This window comes from Urocitellus parryii, chromosome 4, assembly GCF_045843805.1.
Source record: "Urocitellus parryii isolate mUroPar1 chromosome 4, mUroPar1.hap1, whole genome shotgun sequence".
Classification (NCBI taxonomy): Eukaryota; Metazoa; Chordata; class Mammalia; order Rodentia; family Sciuridae; genus Urocitellus; species Urocitellus parryii.
Window position 1 is genome coordinate 184154552 of NC_135534.1, and position 19995 is coordinate 184174546.

The 19995-nt window shown below is 45.0% G+C and overlaps 1 protein-coding gene across 1 annotated transcript in view; it reads right to left on the bottom strand.

Moving 5' to 3' along the window:
* The window catches only part of Abca1 (ATP binding cassette subfamily A member 1), a 132599-nt gene that overhangs the window by 81057 nt on the left and 31547 nt on the right, over positions 1–19995 (bottom strand). Inside the window, exons 4-5 of the mRNA XM_026414625.2 lie at positions 16523–16664; positions 15077–15195 (exon numbers count right to left, since the gene is read on the bottom strand). Coding sequence (XP_026270410.2) covers positions 15077–15195; positions 16523–16664 — 261 coding nt within the window. The remainder of the gene's footprint in view (positions 1–15076; positions 15196–16522; positions 16665–19995) is intronic.

The following is a 19995-nucleotide window of genomic DNA, read 5'->3' on the forward strand; positions in this document are numbered from 1 at the left end:
TTTCACCTAGTTGTGCTTGTACTGCTTTACCCCCAAAATTGAGGGGCCAAAAAGAGTCCCCATAAACCCTTGACAGAACAAAATAAACATGTGAACTAACTCATCGACCGGTTCAGCTACACACTCCTCCCAAGCAGAGCCAGGGCAGCGCACAGCACTGTGCCAAGGAACTGCAGAACAACCCCCTCCTTCCCACCAAGGGCGGCAGAAATGTGGGAGGCTGACCCAGACTGCACTTTCAATGGGTCTAGGTCATCCAGCAACACTCTTGGGACCAGCAAATGTACTCAGCATGTTTATAAGACTCTTCTGTTATGTCAACAGGCTCTGAGGATGAAAACAGCTGGATGTGATCAAACTCTAACCGCCTATCCCCTGGATGAGGCACAAGAACCAAGAGGCTGGTGAAATAGTCAACAACCTTTGTCAGTGCACGTGCGTGGTGTGGTAGGATGGCCGGGTGGGGAAGCGGCACAGAGGGCCAAAGAGCCCTGGCTATGAAGAATTCACAGTCTGGTCACATGGATATCTACACATGCTGGCTCAGTCTCACATCGCCCCTGACAGCTGCACGCATGTGGACACAGGAAGGCAACGTGGTACTGTAAGCTGATTCTCAGTCTTGGCTGCATGCTAGACTCACCTGGAAGCTTTACAAAAAATTCCCAAAGCCTAGGCCACACCCCAGAATGCCTAATCAGAACTGTTAGGGGTAAGACTCAGGCATACCAGAATTTAAAAAAAAAAAAAAAAAACTTTCTAGGTGACTCTGACCAAGTTTGAAAAACAATAATATGCAGAGGGAAAAAAAAATCAGGGGTTAGAACTAGAAAAACCTAAATTTGGTAGTACCCACTCCCATGAATTGGCTATATGACCACAGAAGTGCACTTGGCCTTCCTGAGATGGAGTTTTCCTGCCTGTGAATGAATGTAACAGTCCCCACCTATTGAAGACGTGTGGACTGGAGAGATTCATATGTGAAGCATGAATAATGAGCAGCTGGCTCATGACAGGTGCTTAATAAGTGGTAATATTTTGTTATTGAAGAGACAATTTCCTTCAGGTTTACCACTGTACAACGATGCACTGTAAAGAAGACGAAGACACAGTCCTGCCTTCAAGGAACTTTCTGGGCTGATAAGGAAGACAAAGAGGCACATTTGACTCAAGAGAGCAAAAGGAGAGATAAGAAAGCCCAAGGAAGAGAGTTAATAGAAGCATTTGTCCAAGATGAGGTTTATCTGCAAGTGCTTCATGGGAATTGCAGGGGACAAGTTCTAGAAAGAACCCAACAGCCCAAAATCCCCAGAAGCTGCTAAGGAAAGAGTAAGATCTCCCCTGATGGCAAGGATGAAGTCATCCTGTACTCATGTACCCAGAGTGCTGTGCACACAATAGGTCCTCAATTATTGTTTATGAATGAATGAATAAAATAGCAAATAAATTTAGAGAGAAGAGAGTCCTCAAAACTTAAGATTTCAGAAGTAGGGAGGAAGAAGAGAGGAGAGAGAGGGGTGTGTATGAGGACAGAACAGGGTGGTCCTGTACCTGCTAGAAAACAAGTGAGGAAGCCAAGAATAGTGTGAACAACAGATGTCTGAAGCAGCCATCCTTCTCTCACTCCTTTATGACTGAGCCCATGAGTCACCACCTCCAGGAAGCCTTCCCTGAACTTCCCACCTACCCACCTTCAAACTAGGTTAGGAACCCTCTTCTGTCTCCTGACAGCAACTTCATTTCCCCCAAATACTGCACAGATCAAGCCTTAGTTGTCTGTGTGTACATCTTTCTCCCAGAACACTAGAAATATGTTGAAGACCAGGATTTGTAACTCCAAAGCCAGCAATGCCTGGCACAGAGGAGCACTCGGTGAATGAATGAATGCATGAATGAACAAATGAACAAATACAAATGAGTGAATAAATTAATGAATTGATGTGATCTGGGAAACTACCACTGTGGAGGGTTGGAGGGAAAGCTATAGCAGATGGAACTCAAGTTCCTCTAAGTCCACTGGGTCACATCAGTGCAGGTCAAGAGAAGAATCGGGTTAAGTAGTAGCTGGGAGCAGAGCAGAGAACAGAACAGAGGGAGGCTGAGTCAATATATGATGAAATGAAAATGTCACTGGCATTTGCCTCACTGGGCTGAGCTTGGGGTCGAATGACAGAACATACTTGTAGGCCCAGGATAGTTCCCGGCACTGAGTAAGATGCTCCATAAAAGAATGGATAATATTATCAGTCTTTCTAGGAATGACTAACATCATTCCTAAATTCAATCCTAAATTAACCCTAAATTCAGGTTGTTATGGGGGCACAGAACAGGCTCCCTAACCTAGTTTAAGGGTGGGAAGGTCAGGAAAGCATACGCAGAAGAGATAGGAACAGAGAAGTGACTTTGCCAAATATGCTGGCGGGCTGAATTCAAGGTCCAATTACGTTTATACACATATGTGTGTGCATATGTACGGGCATATTGTATATTTGCCTGGCTGAGTTCCTGAGCTGATAGAACTGACGAATTCTTGCTGGTGATACTGTCTACAAGGCAAAGGAAAGGTTGAAGCAGGCTGATTTGTCTATTCGGGACTTTATAAAAGAACAAATAAATCTAGCATTTTACAGAGAATCAACTCCCACCGATGACATCTGCTGGTCTCTGCAAGGATGGAGACAGGTAGAAGATGACCACCAAGAAAGACCAGCCATTCCCAGCCGACTAGGAATACTTAATGCAAAGGACAGTACTAGGTCACTTAAGTTTGATCAAACGAGATGACATGGAACTGGATTTTATCAAGTATAAAACTTGTGGGTGGGATCTCTGAGGTATTCTTACTTGTGGTACTGAGAGGAGTACAAGGTCAAACAAAAACTGGAGAGAGCATCAGAAGAGCTGAACTGTAACATGAAACTCTTTCCCCCTTTTCTTGGTCTTTCTGGGCCTCCATTTCCTTGGATGTAAACATGAAGCTAATAATATCCACAGATTATTGTGAAAACCAAAGATCAGAAATGTGAAAGTGCTTGGCTCTGGGGAAGGGCTGACTGGCTTCACGTATTTACACGGGAAACTGAGAAGGTATGACCACTGTCACAGACGCAGGGATGGGGAGCCAGGATACTTGCTAAACTAAACCTGAGTCCCTGCTTCCCTCAGGGAAGACTGAAAGCCGCTCTCCAGCAGAGGACGAAGAGAGTCTCCTACCACAGTGTCTTCAAGACTGACCGAAGTACCACTGAGCTCAGCCCTCTTGGTTTGGTTTTGCCTGGAAGAGCAAATAGGGGCCTTACCAATTCCCCAGAAACTTTTGCCGTGAGTGCAGTGTGGCAGAGCAAAGGAAAGGAGAAAGGAAAGGCAAAATCAAAAAGAACTTAGTGTCGACAAAGAACAAACAGGTGAAATGTGTGTGTTGTGGGCTGGGGAAGAGCTAGGCAGAATCCTCAGTTCCTCGCCATCCATAGAGGCCGGGCCTCTCTGCCCACACTAAGGAAGCGCTTCACAGGCAGGCAAAGGGGTGTGGAGAGGCGAGGCCCTGCCCCAGGGGATGCTTTCTTGGCCACTTAGTGTTCTTTCCCTTCTCTCCAGGCAGCCTGCCCAGCCAAGGCCAGCCACCACCTCTGAAACAGAGAGCCATGAGGGAGAAGGGATGCAGAAAGAGAGGGAGGGAGGAGCAGAGGAGGGGGACAAGGGAGGGCAGCGGAAAGCGGAGGAGGGACGTCCTCAGGCAGGCGAGCTGGCTGGGGTTACTAGCGGTCAATGCCCTCCAGGACCCAGCTCAGGTTTCAAGATCTCCCCAGCCTTGGGCTCCACATGAAAAGGAACCACAGCAATCAGCAGCTTGAGAAGAGGGTGGAGAAGGCAAATTTTTAAAAGGAGAAGCAAAGAAAGAGATCACTCAGCACTGGAGGCCCAGATACTCTTCTTAAAAGGACACCCTGCTGGAGGGGCTGGGTCTCCCAGACCTGGCCATGTCAAAGGAGCAGTGACTATGGCCAGTGGAGGGGTGGAAGGGCACGGAGGAGACAGGCTGGCTGTGCCTAAACTTGTCTGGCCTAAAAACCAAGACCTTGGAACATTTCTCTGCTACAAAGGGGCTAGCAACAAATATGCTCTGCTGTCTTCTGGGGTATCCTTGTGTTCTGTTGGTTTGTTTTCCTGATGCAGGGGCTCTACTTTCTTCAGTAGACTGAGCCCTCTCTGGGAAGACCTTGATGTTCTAAGTTAGAGAACAGGAAAGGCAGTGACAGGCTGCTCCTGGTGTGACTCCCTCAGGCAGGGGCAGGAGACCGGGAGCACACAGAGACGGGGCACAAGGCCTTTAGACCTCCCTGCTGGTCATCTGGGACCTGAATTAGTTTCTTTCTCTACAGTAAAGGCTTGCTGAGGAGTCTCAAGGCCTGAGAGAACTCAGGCTTTGGAGTCTGGCTAACCTGGTTCGAATCTCAGTTTCAGAATTTTCCAGTTTCATGGGCTTGGGAAAGTCACTTGTTAGGCTCTCTGAGCCTCCGTATTTGTAAATGAAGGTCTACCTTCCTCCGAGTGTGCGTTACGCAAGCATTAATAGCACCCAAGTGTGTTAACTACCCTAAATACTGACTCACACATAATGCAAGAGAAAATCAGGCTGAAAATTAAATATGCTCAAAATAAAGGTTGATAAAGTCATTATGACAATTATGTGAAGAGTTCCCAAGAGAAACCAGACTGTTTGTGGTTATGTGCCCTGAATCTTTGCAGAACGTACTAGGGAAGCCAGAGTCTTCTCTTTAGACCAATGGGAGTGATATAGCCTTAGGAACCACATGTTTCTTAAAGAATTTTACACATGTGAATGTACACTCATTCAACCAACTCCTAAATAGCTACTGTCCCCAAAACACTAGTGCTTTGGTTGAAAGGAGTGAGACCTTTTTCAATGTTACCCAAAGGCAGGCCCCTGTAACAAAAGAGGTGTCATATGAAGGCACAGTCCTTTCCCTTCCAAGAAGAGGTGGGCAGAGGGTAAGCAGAGTGGTGAGCCTCCAGCCCCGTCTGCCACTATAGTCTGTCAGCACTGAGATTGGGGGTAGAAAGTGTCCTCATTTGTTTTTCCCCACATTCATCTCCTAAGACAGTAACACACCTGCTATGATTTGAACATTGGAAAGTTCCTCTGTTGAAACGTCACCACCAATGTGATAGTATTAAGAGGTGGGACCTTAAAGAGATAATAAGTCATAAAGGTAGAATCCTCAAGATTAGGGCAGTTTATGTCCCCCTTAGTACCTTCTGCCATGTGAAGACACAGTGTTTGTCCTTCCCATAGGATGCAGTGACAAGGTGCCATCTTGGAAACAGAAAGCATCCCTCACCAGACACTGAATCTGCAACACCTTCATTCCAGATTTCCCAGCCTCCAGAGAAATAAATTTCTATTGTGTAAAATTTCTCAGTTTTGGGTATTTTTGTAATGGCAGTCCAAAAAGACTAAGACAAGACCCAGGTCTGACTGGTAGGAAAGGTTGTTGGAAGCCACTGGAATAACGTCTGAGGTCCACTGGTAAGAACCTGAATGGTAATAAGGAGCCTTTATCAGAAAGGCTGAGATCTGACAGGTCACACTGGACAGAAGGCACCCTCAGGCTGGCTGGGGAAGCCCAGAAGAAACAGAAGTTAATACTGAGGAGGTCACATGAGCCCAAATGAGTTCTGAACCTAAACAGAAAGACAGGAAGAAACAAGGGTCCAAATCACAATAGCTGAGAAGAGAACTTTACACAGAGAACACTTTGGGAAGACCAGAGAGGCAGAGAGAGGGAAGAGGAAGCCCAGAAGACGAAAGGGGTGAAGAGAGAGTAAGAGTCTAAAGTAGGAAGAAACCAAGAGTCCAGAAATGAGAAAGGCTGAATCAAACAGAAGGGGGCAGAGAGAAGAGGAGCTGGGGAGAAGAAAGAAATGAGGACACTTTCTACCCCCGATCTCAGTGCTGACAGACTATAGTGGCAGACGGGGCTGGAGGCTCACCACTCTGCTTACCCTCTGCCCACCTCTTCTTGGAAGGGAAGGGACTGTGCCTTCATATGACACCTCTTTTGTTACAGGGGTCTGCCTTTGGGCAACATTGAAAAAGGTCTCACTCCTTTCAACCAAAGCACTAGTGTTTTGGGTACAGTAGCTATTTAGGAGTTGGTTGAATGAGTGTACATTCACAGGTGAGATGCTCTGACTAAACATGGGACCAAGAACTCCAAACACCACATAACACAGGGCTAGAATTATCCTGCATGGAGCTGCAAGGTCCAGGGAACAATAGGAAGAAAAGAAAGATGGGTCTACAAATTAGGGACTGTGATGGAATTTTTTCAAGGGCTGGTCTAGGAAGAACTGTTCATATACATAATGTACAAATAGGTTAATTTTTCCTAACTTCTAAAATTAATAACACTTGTTAAAGACATGGTGGTATTTTGTGGGCAGAGAAAGAAAGGCGATTCATATTTACTAAGCCTTATATTATTTTCCAGAATCCCTAAAGCAAGCTTATAAGAAAGGTATTATTACTCCCATGTCTCACGCAAGGAAACAGATCTGGAAGTTAACATCTTGCTCAAGGTCACAGAACCAGCGAATGGCATATTTGAACACAAACAGCTTCAGCTACAAAGCTTTGGTCCCTTCCACTTTATTAGCAATTAAATGAATTTTTCACTCTCTAAAAATGCTTAATTGAAAGCTAGTATTGCTGCCCACACTTCCTGGTGTTGGATGACATGACAGCATAGCAGAAAGAGGCTGAGCTTGGAGTCACACAGACCTGGATTCAACTTACAACTTTACTCTGTGGTCCGGGGTGGCAGACAGAACCCTTTGAAGCCTCAGTTTCATGGTCAATAAAATGGGGATCATACCACCAACCAGCTGTTTTAAGCCTTTAATTAAATAATCCATTTAAGACATAAAACAGCATCATTACCTGGTGCAACCTGGTCTGTTGTACAAAGAGTCGCTCTAAGATTGTCTTTTTGTGCCTCAATGCAACAGTGATGGAAAAATGAGAAATGGGGAAGCTCTCAGCAAGAAATAAACTGGACCCCCAGGGGTTCTTTGCCACCTAAGGGGTAAAGAAATCTTACACTGGAAAAGCAGGGGACACGCAACACTGTTTTTGATGTTAACAATTCAAAAAAGTTTTAAAGCAATCTGATATTGGTGGGGTACATGCCGTTCTGTAATTGAATGCAATTGTGTTTTCTATTCTCGTCTGGGTAAAGCTGACCTTTGATTTGATTTAGTTCAAGCAATATTTCAACACTGCAGTGGAGCGTTGCACCCCCCTGCTTACAGCCCAGCTGGGGCCAGGCTCCTGCCCTGATGAAAACCAATGGCCTGTACTCAGGGACACAGCCCTGGCTTTGACAGGTCTGGGAAAACCTTCTCATGGTAGGTGGAAAGGTTTCAAACCATGAAATTCTTAAGGCCTCCATCCTAAACTTTTGATAAGTGCACGCAGAACACGAATTGCAACCACCCAAAGATTTCAAGGGATTTCCATTTTGATGACAAATTCTAACACATATGTCATCAGATCTCCCTATAAGATGACACATGGGGTGGGTACCCAAGGACAGAAAATGAAGTTTAGAACTACAACCTCAACTTCAGCAGCTGCTTGAATGGAATAAGGGACTTCAGGCAAGAAAGGAGAAGTGGCTATGAGTCACAGGAAGTTCGTTATAGATGGGCCTTGGGACATGTTACCCGTCCCCATGCCTGTTACCCATAGAACCAGGAAGGGGAGGAAGTCTGGCCCTCTTGTCTCCTTTCTCACCCTAGTCTGTTCATACCCAATGCCCTGTGACCCCCAGAGAAGTTTCTGGCTCTCCCAGGCAACTCTCTTTAGGATATAATTAACAGCAGAGCACTTAAGACTAGAACTCTGTTCCTACTGCAGCCCCTTGCTAGCTGTGCTTTCTAAGGCAAGTTACTTAGCCTTTCTGAACTTCAGCTCCTTCATCTGAGTAGAAAAAAAATTAAATCCCCTACATTCATTCCATGATGACTGTGAAAATGCAATAAATCAAGGCAGAAGCCTAGAACTTACCATGTACTAAGTGCTTTCCCCTTCTTAATACATTTATTTGCTAAACCATCCCTGAAAAAGGTGCTATTATCCCATTTGGGGGGAACTGAGATACAGAGAAATTATGAAATTATCCAAGGGCAAGTAGCTGGTAAGCAGCGCCCAGAGGCAGGATTTGAACCCTGGCAGCCTGGTTGCCACATCAATTCACTAAATTGTGCAGCCTAGGGGATATTTACACCATGTTAATTTTATAGCCCTTTCTTCAAATGCTGACCACAGCCAACTACCTTGCCATGTCACCACATCCACGGGCCCCCTGGAACTCCTATCTTCTAGGCTTTCAAAGATTAAAGCAGAATCAAAGGCCCATACCATGATTTCTAGGTATTACCTAGATTGACAGGCAGAAAACTGTGACCCTTTTCCCTAAGTCAAGTCCAGCAAAACTTGCACAACAACCTTGAATTGAGCGCCATTAGAAAGGTCAAACAAGCCAGATTGTATGCTGAATATACAGAAAATGGCAACCACTCCATTGACTCAACACAAAATCTAGCTGAAGAGATAGAAAAATCAGGATGTTGGGATCCATATGGCGCTGCCCTTCAAAAAACACCATTTATTGGATGAAGTTGGAGAAGATAATGCTAAGTGAAGTCAGTCAATCCCCCAAAAAACAAATGTTTAATGTTTTCTCTGATATAAGGAGGCTGATTCATAGTGGGGTTGGGGGGGGGAGCATGGGAGGAATAGATGAACCCTAGATAGGGCAGAGAAGTGGGAGGGAAAGGGAGGAGGCATGGGGTAGAAAAGACGGTAGAATGAAATGGACATCATTACCAAAGACATGAATGGTGTGAATATACATTGTATACAATCAGAGATATGAAAAATTGTGCTCCGTATGAGTAATATGAATTGTAATGCATTCTGCTGTCATGAATAAAAAATTAGAATAAAAAATTTTAAAAAAAACGCCATGTAGAGTACAATTCTCATGGAAAGTGCCATTCACATGCACCATGAGGTACATGCACCATGAGGTACATGCACATCCAGAAATGTATAACTTGCCAGCCTTGGGTATAGCTGGAAGGCATCCCTCAGCTGACCCATCTACCCTTCATGGCCAAATTCCACAGGTGCAGAAAACGATCTGCAATCCCACAAAGTAACCAATGGTCTTCTGTAGTTAAAAGGTGTCTGTGTTGCCCTAACTTGGGACAGGGCCAGACACCTGGGAAAACTAAGAGCCAAGATCTTGGCTGAGTCCTACTCATAGGGGAGATTAGCTATCTGGCATCCTGCCATATCACAGAACCCATGGCCCTATCTATATGGTCACAGTGATAAAAGATAGAAAAACTCCACAGGACCCATAAATGCTCAGGAACTATCTCCAGATCAGCATAAGCAATGGTGAGACTCGTGGAGCCACCATGGGGGACATAGCAATGGACAAGAGCCCAGCTAATTATGGAAATGGGGGGTAGGGGATTTGAGGAACTTCCTAGAGAGGCCAAGAGGATGGATGATCTACCCCAGAGAGGCAAGAAGAAGCCTCAGCCCCAGCATATGCATTTTCCAACTTCCAGGGCAAGCAGAAAGCCCTGACCGCTACACAGAAGTACCCACTCAAGTGGGGTCTGTGTCCATGGAGCCACCTGGAATTGAAGGGGAGCCTGAAGTCAAGATTCCAGGATTTGGGAGAGGAGCAAGCACTGGGAAAAATGGATGCCTGAGCAGAAATGCTCAGCAGGAAGCAGGGTAATGAGACCATTAGGTATCACTAAGCAATGCACTTGGAGTCACAGAAAAGGAAAAATAGCAGTAAAGACATTACAGACAAAAGGACACCTCCTTTTCCAGCCCCATCCTGATTCTGGAAGTACCAGCCCCACCAGGAAGGCCTTAGCTTGGTCCAGTTTCTGCTGTTAACCCCGCCTGGAAAGGACAGAGTCATCAGAGCAGGGACCCAGTGAGGCAGGTGGCTGTGGGTGGAGAGTGAGGCTGAAGGGCAAGGCCAGGGAGAAGGCTGAGGAAGGAGCCAGTTCTTCCTCTTTCCCAGTGCCCTGCAGGAGCAGATGCAGGTTTGTGAGGCCCAGAAATGACACAACATGGGGGCAGACTTTATGAAAGAATGTGTAAATACATTGCTAAGACTCCTCAGAGCAGGTTGCAAGGGGCCATGAAAGTGAAACACTTAGTTTCCCAGTAAATGCACGCTATGCCTCTGGGTTCAAGGTAAAGTTCTGAAAAATAAACTTTGTGAAATAAAGAAAGTTGAGACTGTTTTAAGAATTTCTATTACTAGTATTAACTTTGAGCCCTGCTGACCTGGGTTCATACAAGGGAATCAATTCTACTATTACATGTGCTGGATTTTCTTATTTTTGTAACCAATTTCACCTGACCCTTTCAACACTGTGTGAAAGAGAAAGGGCAGCTATTTTATTTTCTCTTAGCTTCATCCCATGAAGATGAACTGATTGCCTACCTGCCTGCTATTGTGTTGTGTCTGGGATAGAACCAGGAAAAGGGCCTATGAAGAGGACAGAGTATGGGGATCAGGCACACGGTTTGGTCCTGACTGTCCTCCCAAGTTTCCAAGCATCTTTGGGTTGTTTTGCCAAATCTAAATTTTGAGGCAAGGAAACCTGAGGCCCAGAGAGGGTAGTCCAGGCAAAGTGTAGCCAAGGCCAAGGTCAAAGAGCCAGGAACAACAGGGAAGTGGAGCAGCTCAGACTTATTATGAATCAACTACGGGTTAGGAGCTCTCTACCAGACAGCCACAGAAATCATCTCATTTAACGTTCAACCATCCTCAGGGTAGCTAATCTCCACATTTTAGGTAAATAGAGCACCAGAAATAATCAAAACTTACCAAAGGTTCATATTTAATGAGGGATAGAGCCTTCATTTGTTACCAAAACAATCTTTACACAGGGCTCAAAACTCTTTCTTTTTTACCAGTATTTTCCCATCTTCAATGATTCACAAATTATTCTCACAAACTTTACCATATCCACGTAAGATGATGTTTTCTTTAATTATCTTTTTTCCTATTTAACATCCTTTTAAGTAACAATATCTATGAAACTACAGTCTAAGTTGGAATTCACAGATATCATCCATGCACTGCCTGAAATCATCTCAGCTATCACTCAGAACTCACTCAAAAAAACATTCATCTTTGTTGATCTCTATCTCACAGGACCAGAATCTAGACATTTCTAGGGTTTCTGAAAATTAATCCATTTTTTTTTTATTTCCTTGGAGCTGCAGTCATGACAGGCATTTAAGAAGAATGAATTCTTCTTACACTGACTCCCAGACATCAATGGTTCACGCCTCAACCTTGTGGTTATTCTCTGGTTCAGAAATAGGATGACCAAAAAGTTCACCAAAAAGTTCTAGTAATAGGAAAACTAGGTTAGCCACCTCTGTTAGCCTCCTTCCTTGGGCTTCTCATGAGTACAACTTCCGGAACAATTAGAAGATTCATTTATGAATTAATTCTTCAAAACTGGAGGCCTTCCCAAATGGAAGATTATCACAACAGCACATGATAGCACTGTAGAAGGAGAACTGCATGGGCAACAGGGGTGTGCAAACTCGGAGAAGTCACCTCACCTTTCAGGATCGGAGCATTCGCCACAACAGAAGTTTTACATTGTTTTGTACATCTCTCTATCTCAGCACCTTGAACAGTGATTGGCATGGATGAATGATTGAATCAATCAACCCATTTATCTATGAATGAATTAAACAGCCTTAAAGTCTCTTTCAAAAGATGGAAATTAAAAGGATGTTCTAGTTCAGGAAACCATGAGATTAGAAGAGAGTATTTGACTAGAGACTTCCATATCCACAACTTATCTGTGGATAGTACACTGGATTCAGTACATGTATGTTGAAGAAAAGGTAAATCCTCCAAAAACAGGACCCAGTGACACCAACAAGAAAAGCTGGTAGTAACAAGAAAAGCTGGTAGTTCTCTAAGATTCTAGGGGTATTGTCTGAAGGGTTTGATAATCTCTAGGCAACTGATCCAATCCTCAAACCTTGGTCCTATAGTAATCAATGACTTGAATGAGAACAAAGAGAGTTATTCATCATATTCCTAGACAACAGGACACAAGCAGCAACAGATGTAACACATGGAAAAATCAGAATGTAAAATAGTTGAGGTAGGATTAGATGGCACAGAGAATCTAAAAATGGAAATTAGAAAAGATACATATTCTTCCTTTAGTTCAAAAAGTCAACCGCACAATTTAGAAAAGGAGAACAAGCCACTTGCCATTCTGTATTTAAAAGAATCTGCCATTTTGGTTGGCCACACATGGGTTATGAGTCAATGGGTACGGTGAATGCCAAAGAGCCTAATGCAATCTCAGATTGCGTGAACAGAAGCAAAGCACTTAGAACAAGGGAGCCAAAAGTCCCTTTCTCTTCCACACCAGAATACTTTTGTAATTTCTGGTAAACTTTAAGAAGGAGATAAACACAATGGAGACATCATCAGAGAACAGGCAGAGATTTGGGAGGAAAAGCATTCCAAAAAAGGAATGGAGGACATTTAGCCTAGAAAATTCAAAGGCTCCAGGAAGAAAGGGAAAAACAGTAGAGCCATCTTCAACTTTTCAAGGAAGTAAAATTGGACTTGTTCCCTTGAAATGATAACAAGGTAGTGAATATTTTCTGATAGAAAATATTTGGTTGACACCAAAATGCACTACCTCCTGAGACATAGGTCACTATTTCAGGAAATGATGTGCAGTACAGAAGGTGAACCAGGGCAGAGCTCCGGACCAGATCATCTCCAAGGATCCTTCCAGCTCTGAGAGAAATGGTACATAGAGTGAAGCCCATCATGCTAGGACCAGGGTGTGAGAGCAGATAAACACACGCCCAAAGGGATCAAAACTGACATTTCCCCAATGCAGATTTTCTCTGAAACGTACAGTGCTATTCAAAATCAATACACATTCACTGAATTCCTCTAGGAAGACAGAAGTAGCAAGTCTGTGCATTTCCCAGTAGAACTAGATCTGACTTTGCACTGCAACACAAAGCAAAGAAGATGATAGGAACAGCAGAGGTATCTTCAGGGAGGTAAAGGGGACAAGCTGGAGAAGAGGAAGGAGCAGGAGACATTCTCTCTGTACAGCCTTGCATTCTCTTCTCCAACTTAACTCATATCTCCAATTGCTCAAAGAAGAAATATAGTTCTGTTTCTAAGGTTGTCTCTATTAGATCTGAAAATTCTGGACAACTCAGGCCATCAGACAATTTCAACAGCCCCATGGGTTGAGGGGAAAAGAGCTCAACCAGATGGTCAGAAGGCATCACTGTCATCTAAGAGTAACAGGGACTCCTGTTTATTGAGCATCTCCAATGTGCCAGACATTGACATTTCAAGAATAGGTGTTATTTTATAGCTGAAAAAAATTAAGTCTCAAAGAGGTCACAGGTCTTGGCTGAGATGCCAACAATCCAAAACAATCATAGTTCATATTCACTGAGTACTTCCTAGGTGCCAAATAGTATTTTCAAGCAATAAAATGTTTTATCTCATTTATGCCTCCTAACAATCCTAGATAGGTTATCTGTTATCTCCTTTTTACAGATAAGAAGAAATGCCCCCAAAGGGGCTAACCAACGGATTCGCAAAGTCACATAGCTACAAAGCAAAGCATGCTCACACTCTTTGCTCTGTGACACTCTGTCCCTGGGTGATACAAGCAATAACCCAGCTCTACCCTTGGTCAACCAGATAGGGGCCCTCTAGTACATCAGGAAGGACTGAGGCTTTGACCAGTGGCCTGCAGGTCAAGGAAACAGCACCCAGGGTGATCCAGCCATAGAGTCAGCAATGGTCCAGTGGGAAACCACTCACAGCTGACCCAGGGGCCCAAGTACAGCTACATTTCTCCACTGTGGAGCAACACATCCTCTGTACCATCCCCAAGACAGCTTTGCTTCCCTTTGTCATCAGGTCCCACTTTGCCCACTGCCTCTTCCTGCCCAAGGAGAATACAGCTCTGTCTGCCCAAGAAAAAATCTGGTTTAAACTCTATATCAATTTTTTTTCCAAATGAATCACAAACTGGGAGCCCCACAGCAAAAGCCAAATTACTCCATTCCCTCCTAGGACACCAAAAAAAAAAAAAAAAGTAAAAAGTGCCTCCCTGGAACAGAGGCAGCGGTTGGCCCAAGCTGGCCAGGACTATTCATCCCTGACACCGTTTGGAACCACTGTCCAGGGTGATAACAAAAAGCCAACCCGCTTTCACTAGACTTCATTATTGCTTCTGAATCCTCTAGATCACCATGCCATTCTTGCCTGCCCTCAGTGGACTGTTCTCACTGGCCTCTGTCCCTTGGCAGGCCACAGACTGGGAGGCTGCACTGTGACTTCTTCGGCCAATGCTTGGGTCAGCAGACTGCCTGCTCCTCAGACACTTCAGTGGCATGCAATAAACCGCCTGGGCACTTACCAGATCAGAGGGAAAGATTTCACTTTTTAAAGATCAGAGTTCAAATGCCTAACAGACTAAATCAAATGACTACAGGGAAGATAAATTGCGTTTTCCTTTAAGAAGTAAACACTCAACTTTCCCTTACCTGTATCAAGTTGCAACTCTCACTGCTTATATACACAGAAGCATCCCCTGTCTGTAAATCTGTCCATTCACCATATGACTGGCCCAACTCAAAAATAAACATGCAGTTGCCAGCAACCTGCACCCCTAACTCCCTCTCTCCAAGCCTGTGCCATTCCTATCTAGGGATTTTTCTTCCCAGAGAAGGCCAGTCCATTCACTGTGGCCACCAGCTTCCCTAGTTTTGTTTCTAGTGCCTCCCTCAGCTCAGAGAAGCCCTAGCTCCCAGCCAGGGATGAGAAAAACCTCTTAAAGAAGAGCTAAAAGCAACAAGCCCCAGGCCAGCACGGCAGGCCAATGTCCAATTCCAAAGGCTACGCAGGAAGGTTCTGCTTACTTGGACTGGAATTCTTGATCTGCTGTAATGTCCTCAGAACTTTGTGTATGTCTTTCATGCTGGTATCTCTCCGGCTGTATAAAAGAAGCCTCCGAGCGTCTGAGAACAGGCGAGATACACTATAAAGAGTACAAGAAAAGTGGAAAAGCCCTGGTTAGGCCAGCTGCTGCTTCAAGAAAGTGACTACCATCCACCTGCCCCAGCCTGGCTTCCAGGCCCTCTCCAGGCCAATCCCATCCTCTCCCCTTGCCCAGCCTCACTGACAACCTGTGCTCCCACCCACCATCCCTGCCTCAAGATGCCCTTCCTATGACCCAAATCAACCTCAAAGGCCCAGCCCATCTCTCTCTCTCTCTCTCTCTCTCTCTCTCTCTCTCTCTCTCTCTCTCATACACACACACACACACACACACACACACACACACACACACCAACATGCCCCCAGGTGCCCCCAGGGCAGACGTATCTACAAGGCATAGTGAGCCCATGATAACCTTAAAGGCCCATGAAAATGGTTTCACTTTTTATAAAAATCAAAATTTAAAATAAATATAATCAGAAAGCACATTTGGTGAATGAATCTACCCTGGATTATATTTGCTCTTATGCCAACAGTCATAAAATGTAATTTTTAATATTTTTTTTCACAGAAGAAAGGCCCCGTGAAGGCCCCAAATCCTGTGGTCCATGAACTTTATAATGTGGCTCTGCCTGCCCCAGCTGCCGCTCCCTCAGAATTGTCTTCAAGTGGGTCCTTAACACACTCTAACTCATGTCAAGGTTCCAGATATCTCAAGAATCTTCAATGGCTCATTTGTTAGATGCTTTATTAATTTCATACTTATGTCCACATTGAAGCCAGGAGGCAGGAATACAAACCCAAGGTAGAATCCTGGGCTCAGGATCTCCCACCCAGGAGAGAAAGACCTGTAGACATGTGACACTGAGGACTGAGACGCAGTGAAAGAGGTAAGAGCACGGATCTGAGAACATAGAAAAGGGCTCTGCCAGTCTGGATCTGAAGCTCCTTGGAGGTCACAACCCATCCAGGGTGCACCTTGGTCCCTGCCCCTGCACCCTAAATCTAGAACCAGCCATTTGAGATGTGCAGTAAATACTGCTGAATGAGGCAGATTAACTACGAGATGGAGCCAGTGCACTGTGTGTCCCTTCACTACTTACCAGTCTTTGTGCAGAAGAACAGCCTCCAACCAGACAGCTTAGGTTACGTATTACTGTTACTCCAAAAAGACATCAAAGTAAGGTCCCACAGTCTTAAATCCTGGCAGTGAGCCTCCCTTCCCTCATTCTGCAGACTTTTCCACACAAACCTTTACAGAAGCAACTTTGCTCAAATCCAGCCATTCATAACTCTCCAGAGAGCAAGAAGGGAAGGATAAGTATTCACTGACAAGTCTGAGAAAGAAAACCTGATCCGGTACTTACATGGACTTGTTAAAGTTTCCAACAACCCCTGGAGCCTCACCAGGGGTTGGATAACGGAAACAGGGGTTGTTGGCATTACAGATAATCCCCTGAACCCAAGGAAGTGTTCCTGCAGAGGGCATGGCTTTATTTGGAAAGTGACCTGTTGAAATCAAGGAGAAGAAAAAACACACAGAGAAATATTAATTCCTTGAAGCCATTTTGAGACTCCCCCCCACCCAATGCTTTGTCCCATATTCTGTGTGTCCCATTCCCCTCATCCCAGAGACCTGCCTCCTCTGGATTAATCTGACCCTGAGCTGGAAACCTGGTATCAGATAATGGTTCTTAATCTACATGGCATGTCTGTAGAGTGGGATTCACAACATCAGCCTTGGAGAAGTAATGAGACCATGCACAGGAAGTGCCGGCCAAGTAGCAAGTGTTTTGCCACCATTTGTTCACCTTGGACCACCAGATGGGTCTTGGGGATGACCTAGTCCAATTTCTTTACACTCTGAGAGGAAGTTATAGCAAGACCGACAGCTAATGAAGAACCCTCAAGGAGCACAACTAGGAGCGGAACCTGCTTCTCCATGATCCCAGTCCCAGCCCCCGCCTCACACTGTAATCTACTCCACAGTTCCCTCTGGTACTCTCCTTGGTTGCCAGATGTCTGTCAGTTTGCTCCTCTGCCAGCTCCAAAGCTTCTCAAGGGCACCTCGAAAACATGCTGACTTGGGGGCAGATGTCATCCATGAAGCTACTTTTGTTTTGCTGCTATTGTTTTGTCACTTGTCAAAATAAGGAAGCCCCATCCACCAGGTGAGCTCCTCACCTGCCTCTCCCCTCATCGTGGGAGCTTCTTACAAACAGGATGAATGGGCATGTCTGGGCTGGCTCCCAGGCCTTGAAGGCCCAGGTTGGCATGTGGCAGTCACCCACGGGTACTGCTTATGGGGATCAAGATAAATGTGCCCTGGATCAGGGGCTCTTAACCCAAGGGCCAATTTATGTTTGAACAAAAAGGCCAGGGCTGCAGCTTTCCTCAGATTCTCAGGATTAACTGTGACCCTCAAAGAGTTGGCAGCCATTAAGAACCACAGCTTTAGGTAGTGAAGAGCTTGTAGTTTCACAGACTTCTGGGTCAGACCAACTGGGCTTCACATTGGGTCCCTGCAACTTGCTAAGCAACAACTTTGGTCAAGTCCCTGACAGACCCCCTAATCTTCTGTTTTCTCATCTGTAAAATGGTGATAAAAATACACGTGCTAAGTATTATATGAGCTCTTCTAGGTAGAGCACTTTTGCAAAGTGCCTAGCACAGAACAAAAGCTCAACGAATAGGTCCATGCGGACTCTGGAGGCCCTGTGGTGTGAGCCTGCAGTAGTAGTTCCTCTGCTGTTGCCCAGCCAGAATACTCCTTCAGTCTCACAGCTACCTTCTTCCTCCAAAGTGGGACCCTCATTTTATTCATCCTTCTATTTTCATGCAAATGGGCTAACAGAGCCTCCCCAGAAGTTAACCCAAAGCCAGAGCTTGCTGTACTTGGCATGTCCGAATCAGGGGCCTTCTATCTTTCTTCTCTCCATACTCCAACCAGAGACAACATCCAAAGCAAGGATCCAATCCCTGCAGTCACTCTCTGCAGGGACTCTGGCCTGTTGAACATTTACTTAGTTAATCTCTTTATCTCCCTGTTAACAGTTCAAGGAAAACCAAACAAAGCCCCTTGCCTAAGTCAGCTGCTCCTCATTCAGAGATTTATGTAATCCAGTCAAATACTCCAAGGACCCAGGGATTCTCCCCTTTCAACTCCGGAAGATACTGGAACTAAGAACAGATAGGTTCAGCCAAAGGCAGCACAGGGCCCTGAGGTATTTGGGGATGTCCTTCCGCAGGGGAAGCAAAGGCCCCTTTCTGGCATGTTGTCTTCTATTTCATTTGCAAACAAAGCAAGATGAGGATTAGGCACTGAGTGCACAGGATGACAGCCTAAGGGACTCTTAGGGCCCAGGGAAGTTAATGGGACCTTGATGACTAGGGCTGAACCGAGGTTTATGGGGAAGAAGTGTATCACCAGCCCTTTGTTCCCAAAGAAGGAGTCTTCTCAGGAGAATGAGAAGCCCAGTGTCCTAGGCTCCCCTAGTAAGTAACCCAAGCACTCTCCTCCCACTGCAAAGAAAAGACACCTCCATGCACTTCACCTTAGCTTTCAACCTGCCCTTCTAACTAGGTCCCTAGGAAGGTAGTGAGAACAGGAAGGACATGGATGGATGGGCAAAGTCTCATCTGTCTTCCATATGTTCAAGAATTTCACAGATTTCCAAAATTCTCTGGTCTGGGGTCAGAGGGCCTTGGGTCAGAATTCAACGACTTACTCAAGATTACAACCCCCACTGCACAGCAGAGGCAGCACCCACACAAACCCCCATTTGTCAGGTGCCAAAGTCTGTGCCAGTTCCTTTACTCTACCTTCCCTCTTCGCGATCATTCCAGAAAGAGAACTGCCCAGGGGATGAAAATGCTGAGCGCGCCCTGAAACATACTTCTGTGGGGCTCAGGGTAATGTTTAAATAAAATCAAATATCCATTTGCTAATCAATCAACCTCTCTTTGAGATTGTAAAAGCGAAAGCAGAATTACCTCACAGGCCCATAAATTGAGTATAGATTTCATTAGATGTTCCATTCCTTTCTGGTGAAGTAAGAAAATCATGCCTGAGGGAAAGTTCTTCAGTTGTGTGTGTGAGTGTGTGAGTGTGTGTGTGTGTGTGTGTGTGTGTGTGTGTGTGTGTAACTTGAATATGTATGATGGTGTATTAGCAAATTAGCATGTAAATAACTTCTGCTCTGTGCTGTGAGAGATGAGGCCAGACCAAGAGACAAAATTAAAAGTAGCCTTGGCCTCCACAGCTTTCCTAGGAGGACAGAGTCCTATAAATTTAGGGTCTGGTGGGAGATATAGATACAGTTGGCTAGTGGCAGGAAAAGTCCCTGGAACCGTGAAGCTGAGGTCTCAGCTAAACGCCTACATAAATGTCGGTCCTTTAGATTTGGACTGCTCTGCCATGTCAATCTACCCATTGAGCCATGCCACAGAGAAAGACTATGGCTGTGGGGTGACGACCCAGACAACAATAATATGACAGGGGTATTATTATTCCCTCCTTTACAAGAAAGTAAAGTTACTTGCCCACCATGTAAGCCTAGTGAATGCTGTGCCAGGATTCAAACCCAGAAAACCGTGCATTTTTCATCACTTCTCACTGTAAAGGACTGTTCTTCAAAACACATGACTGAGAGACAATCTGAACTGATTCCACCTCTATCCTTATTACCAAGTCCCTGCACCTGTGTGAGCCCTAATTTTCTCAGCAAGAAATTAAAACAAATGATAATAAAGTCTAGGAGGTTGTGACTGAATCAAATGAAATAATATCAGTCAAATAATATCAGTCAGATGTTCTGCACAAAGGCTGCTTAAAATATAT